This window comes from Felis catus, chromosome B1 (genome assembly GCF_018350175.1).
Source record: "Felis catus isolate Fca126 chromosome B1, F.catus_Fca126_mat1.0, whole genome shotgun sequence".
In the NCBI taxonomy this organism is placed as follows: domain Eukaryota; kingdom Metazoa; phylum Chordata; class Mammalia; order Carnivora; family Felidae; genus Felis; species Felis catus.
In genome coordinates this window covers 91282295-91288409 of record NC_058371.1, presented here as the reverse complement: position 1 = coordinate 91288409, position 6115 = coordinate 91282295, and the positions used below count along the sequence as shown (strand labels likewise).

Genomic DNA, 6115 nt, shown 5'->3' with positions numbered 1-6115 from the left:
TGTTAGAAGGCACATTTATTGAATTGGCTGTGCATGCAAGCAGGCATCCATAAAACAAAGTTGGCAATGTGTGTGTGGAGAGGGAGGCAAGAATAGAGTTGCTCAAGGCACCTATAGAAATTAGCTCTTACTGGAATGCTTATCAGAAAAGTAAAGATTCTTATTTCTCAAGACACTTGGGCATAATAATTAAATTTTCTTCAAAGAATGAACTTAACACTGCCAACTAGGATTACTCGATACCGTCACACACACACACACATGCACACAATTGAGAAAGCAAACATTTAAATAAATTAATCAGGAAAATCCACGGGATTATGTATTTTTGTGAGCTTAGTCATTTCTCACAGTAAATATTAAGAATAAGCAAATTCTCCTAAAATGGTAGAATATTGTGTCACGAAGCTACAGCTACAATTCATCCAGACATCTGATCTTATGTCCTATTAATTCCTTGTGCACATAGCAGAGAACTCAGTTCCCTGATATTATCTCAACAATCCATTTACAAGCATGATGAAATATTGTTCAAATATTTGAACACTTCAGTAGACTGGATTATCCAGAAAGAGATGTCAAGGCTTGACACGCCCACTACACTTCCCAGCCCTGTTGCCTAGTCTCCTTCTCAGTAACGCTGTGCTTTTGAAGTAAATACTTCACACAGTGATTCACAGGCCCAGTGAATTACAGTAGGTATGAGTGTCACAGAGATTCTTACAGAAGGTAGGTATTTACCAAACATATTAATAAAGGTTGAAAAGGAAGACAATTTTAAAGGATTTACTATAGGCTGTTGATAAAATACTCCACAGACAAAAGTTGTGCTTAGAAATTGTTGAGAATATAAAACTCTGAAAGTAACAGAAGATAACACCAATTAATTATGTGTGTGTGTGTGTGTGTGTGTGTGTGTGTGTCTGCATGTATATTTGAATGGTTCAAAGTGTTTTGAATCATGACATCAAAGCCATCTAAGTAAAAGACTAAAAAATCTGAGTTAAAAATTTAACTTTGGAATGACCCTCAAAACTACAAACAAAGTGGAAATATCGGGGGAAAACAGTCTAACATTTTGTCCTTAATATGTAAAGAAATGTCATAAATCCACACAAATGAAAAACAACCCAAAAGAAAAACAAACTAAAATCATGAAACATTAGTTCACAAATATGAAAACGCATATGGCCAACAGATAGAAGAAATGCTGTTTAACTTTTGTATAATAATAAAAAAAAGTAACCATGAAATATTCTGCTTTATGCATCATGTTGAATTAGATAACAATTTAAACATAATCCCTTGTTCTTGGGGAATATGGAAATGGACAATCCTCCACACTGATAATGGAAATGGCACAAATTTTCAGGAGAACATTTGGGCAATATTCATCAAAGTTATTTTAAAAATTTCTCACCTTTTAAACATTAATTCCAATGAACTACATATTTTTGTAAGAAAATAATTGGATATATCAGCATACATAAATTTGCAAGGATGTTGATCTCCAAGCTGTCTATGACAGAAAAAAAAAGGGGGGGCATAGGAAACAATATAACAATCTTGATACAAGTGTTTCAAGAGGAAATTCATTATATTATGGTACAAACATTGAAGGAACAAAACTCATTAAAATTATAATGCAGATAATTATTTGTGGATATGCAAGTTGACTATGGCATACTGTAAAATAAAGAAAATAATTTATAGAAGTTATAATATGATTCTTTTTTTGTTAAAGTATCTATGTGTATTGTATAAAATTTGGGAAGATAATGCAACAAATTTTAACAGAAGATTTGTCTGCATAATGGTATCATATGTTGCTGTAAATTTTTTCGTTTTCCATAATTTTTTCATTGTTCAAAAGAGACTTTTAATTTAGAAAATGTGCCAGAATAAACATATAGTTATATGAAAATAAACAGAAACAGATTTTCTCATTCTCTCATAGCTAAAGTATTGCCAAAGAAAATATTTTAATATATCTTTGTATTGATAATATAAGAAATGGAAGATCTGAATATATGGTTACAGGAAACCACTAAGCAGATAAAAAAATAAAATAAAATAAAACAGCAACAACAAGAACAACAAACCTATTCTCCAGACACCTTTGGTAAAACAGAATTGTAAAAGTAATTATTCAAATGTAAATAAATAACTCTTGTCTTGGTTTCCAAGGTGGATTTCAAATAGCACATGATAAAAATCAATATAATAAAGCCCTTTTTAAAAAAGTATAAAACAAAGTTGAATAATATAGATCAAAGGTAGGAGACAAAGAGAGACCTGGAAATGGGGCCAGCATAAAAATTTTACTAGAAAATAGGCAAATTGATGAAATCTCAGTTTGTCAGAAAATCAGTGAGCTTCTGATACATCAAGGCTAAGACTGAATGTTAATTCAGTAGCACTCACGGTCTAATAAAAAGAGACATGAGTTAATAGAAACAAAGAAACATACTTTCTGAACCCTGAGATAATATCATTACATCGACCAATATAAAATATAGATTGAGAAACATTTGTTAAGAATTTCTATGTTCTCTATATAGGACTTTGATTAATATTGGTGCCTGGCAAAAAGTTAAGGCATAATCCTAAACTGTACAAATAGGAAGAGAATTAAGAGAAAGCTTACTTTTTGTCACCTTAATTGATACAAGTATATAACATAAGGAATGTTGAAGTTAAAGTTTTACCACTCAAGTCCCAATTTTGATAATCAACAAGTCCCTGAACGATAGCCTACCAATGGAAAGAACAGCAAAATATCCTATCAATCAGATTTGTAGGCAACATTAAAAAACTCCATCATTAATTTCAGCCATCAGAAAAACAATCATATCTGTATATAAATTGAAAAGAAACTGAACTACTTCCTAGTATGTTAAACATTAATTCAGAATGAAATTACATACTGAATTTACACTAGCAATTCTTAAACCTTTGGTTTCTTTTAAAAAGTTGAAATGAGAAATTAGAAAATTTCTGTTTGTAAAAATAAATCACTTTGTGATTCTTAGGTATAAGAACTATTTTTAGCATATTTTCACAGAAGAAATTAAAGCTAGCAATATTATTAAAATAAGAAAGAAAATATGATATGAACTCAAATAATTACCTCACTGCAGACGGTTCAAAATGTAATAAAAATATATCTAATTATTCTTATTGCTATGAATACTAAATCAAAATCAGAATAATACACAATATTATAATTAGAAGATGTGCCCCTGTGAAATGAATCAAGCTTCCGAGATTCATTTATTTTTCCACCAAAGAAAAAATAGCGTCATATACAAAACCTTTTATCACAAAGTTTACTAAATCAAGGGACCATCAGCTGGGATTTGAAATGTTTCTGAGGCTAATTCAGGCAGAGATCACTGTCATTCCCAAGGCTGCTGCAAACACGGCCTGCCGTGGTAAGCGTTCCTCTCCTAGGGCTTCTGGGCCAGGGCAATGTAGAGTGGCTTGGAGCCCAAGATACGGCCATTCATCTCAGCCATTGCCTTAGTGGCCTCCTCAGGAGAGGAGAAGCAGATGAGGCCAAACCCTTTGCTTCGCCCTTCTTCCCGCATTATCTTGACTCTGCTAATTGATCCAAATGAAGAAAATTCCCTCCACAGTTTCTCATCATCAATGGTGTCATCGAGATTCTTAATATAGAGCTTCATGCCTTGGCACCTCCGAAATCTTTCCTGTTTCAGCTGCTCAAACACTTGCTTTAACTCGGCCTGTCGCTCGGATTTCTTTTGCGCCCGGCCTACAAAAAGCAGCTGTCCGTTTATATCCTTTCCATTCATTTCTTCAACGGCCTTTTTGGCAGCCTCATGGCTATCAAAACTCACAAAGCCAAAGCCTTTGGATTTCCCACTGGAATCTGTCATCACCTTCACACTCAGGGTTTTACCATATTTACTGAAAACTTCCTTCAGTCTCTCATCATCCATGTCATCTCCAAAGTTTTTGATGTAAACATTGGTGAATTCATTGGCCTTGTTGCGGAGCTCGGCTTCCCGATCTTTACGGTTTTTGAATCTGCCGACAAACAGCCTGCAGTCCTTAAGCAGAGCCCCATTCATCTCCTCGATGGCCCTGTCGGCTGCGATCTGGTTCTGAAAGTGCACAAATGCATAGCCCCTAGATCCTTGGTCATCACTCATCACCTTGGAGGAAAGGATCTTCCCAAAGGCTGAAAAATGTTCATAGAGGGTTTTGTTATCAATGGATCTGTCCAGATTCTTGATGAACACGTTCCCGATGCCCGACTTCCTTAAGTAGGCATCGCGCTGAGACCACATGAGGCGGATGGGTTTGCCCTTTATCGTGTCAAAGTTCATCGTGTCCAGGGCCCTCTGGGCATCGGCCAGCTTCAGGAAGTTCACGTAGGCATAGCCCAGAGAGCGGCGGGTGACCAGGTCCCTGCAGATGCGGATGGACAGCACAGGCCCCACGGTGCTGAACTTTTTGAACAGCAAGTCCTCGGTGACATCTGCGTGGAGGTCACCCACGTACAGCGACGCCTGGCGGTACTTCGCTGCCACATTCATCTCCTTGCTCCTCCCCACCGCGGGCCTGTCCCAGGAGCTCTCAGTGCGATTCCTGCAGGAGGGGTCACCAGGACACGGTTTGGGCCTGGCTCGTGCGTGGTGGCCCCAGGATCACCGCTTAGAGGCTGTGAGATGGTGTTCAGGTACAGTTCCACCAGGTTAAGAGCAACAGCCTCATCAAAAAGCACCCCCCACCCCCACCCCGGCCCAGCCCAGCCCCGCAACCAATTCGGCTCTATTTGGAAGATGGCAACAGAATTCTGAGCTCTCCAAGAAAGGCTGATAGAACCAGACGCTTCTTGCCCACCAATGTGTGAGAGATCTTCAAGGGGGTGGGCTGGCCCCCCAATCTGAGCGTTTTCTACAGACACTCGGGTTGCTGGTTTCTGAATAAAAAATAGGCCTCGCTCAGGCTGCTATAAAGTTACAGCCTCCGGGGGAAGAACTCCACAAGTGGCGCTCGAGGCGGCTGCCCTGGGCCGCGGAGCGTGGGCGGAGGGCGCGGGGCCGCGGAGAGACCCGAACCCCCCGAACCGCCCAGGGCGGGGGGGGGGGGGCGAGTTCTGCAAGCGCCGCCGCCGAGGCGCGGCCGGGGCCAAAGCGGGCTGCAGGCGCCCTGGCAAAAACCCCGGCCGCTCTCGGAACCGCAGACCCGGCGCGGCTCCCGGGGATGGGCGGGTGGGGGGGAGGGGAAGCGGACAGACCGACGGACGCGGCCCAGCAAGGCTGCGGCCCGAGCAGGGGCTGGGGGCTCACCCGGGCTGCGGCCGGCGGGGGGCGGGCTGGCGGCTGGCGGGAAACCCGGAACTCGCGCGCTGAACTTCCCGCGCACCCGCTGCCAAGTGGGATGTTTTCTTTTTAATATTTTTTGAGAATATTTGTCTTCCCCCCGCCCCTCTCACACATTTCCCACCTCCCTCGGACAGTTGCGCGGAGAAGCAGGAGGCGGTGACTGGGGTGGAGAGAGGCTGACTAGGGGAGTGGCCCTAATAAACCCACCCGCCTGCGGGGCTGTGCACGGGTCTGACTGAAGGAGCTTTTTCCGACTGTGGATCGGGGCTGGTCACTTCCTCGCTGAAAACCCTCCAGTGGCTTCCTTTGACTCTTGGATGAGGCCCAACATCCTCACCTTGTTGTACGAAGTTGAAGTTCTGCAGTATCAGTTCCAGTCTCAACTTGCTGCTCGGTTTCCCTTAACAAAATCCATGGCATTACTTTTTTTTTTTTTTTTTCTTTTCTTTTCTTTTTCTTTTTCTTCCCCAGGGCCACCTTTACAAAAATGTGCTTCTCAACCATCAGTTTAAATGCTCTCTGCAAATAGAAATTTTCCTTAAGTGACTTCTGAAAGTTTGTATTTTGCTCCTAGAAACTTACACTACATTGCACTTTCATAGCGTTTGTTTAATTACAATCTAATGTGATTCCATGATGGTAGGGGCCATGCCCATTTTATTCCTAGTCCAATTACGGGACTTTCAGAAATGGGATGCTCAATATTTATTAAATGAATTGATTGCAGGGAACGGATGTGATATTTAACCTGAGGCCGATGT

General features: G+C 41.0%; 1 protein-coding gene across 1 annotated transcript; it reads right to left on the bottom strand.

Moving 5' to 3' along the window:
* Positions 1–5489, bottom strand: PABPC4L (poly(A) binding protein cytoplasmic 4 like). The gene is made up of 2 exons (XM_023252811.2): positions 5319–5489; positions 1–4614 (listed from the first exon to the last, which is right to left on the bottom strand). Exon 2 carries the CDS (start codon positions 4560–4562, stop codon positions 3450–3452), a length of 1113 nt encoding a protein of 370 aa, XP_023108579.1. The 5' UTR covers positions 4563–4614; positions 5319–5489; the 3' UTR covers positions 1–3449.
* Positions 5490–6115: the final 626 nt, after the last annotated feature.

Excerpts from the sequence above, each read along its gene's own strand:
- PABPC4L (XM_023252811.2), bottom strand. The coding sequence starts at position 4,562 with ATGAATGTGGCAGCGAAGTACCGCCAGGCGTCGCTGTACGTGGGTGAC.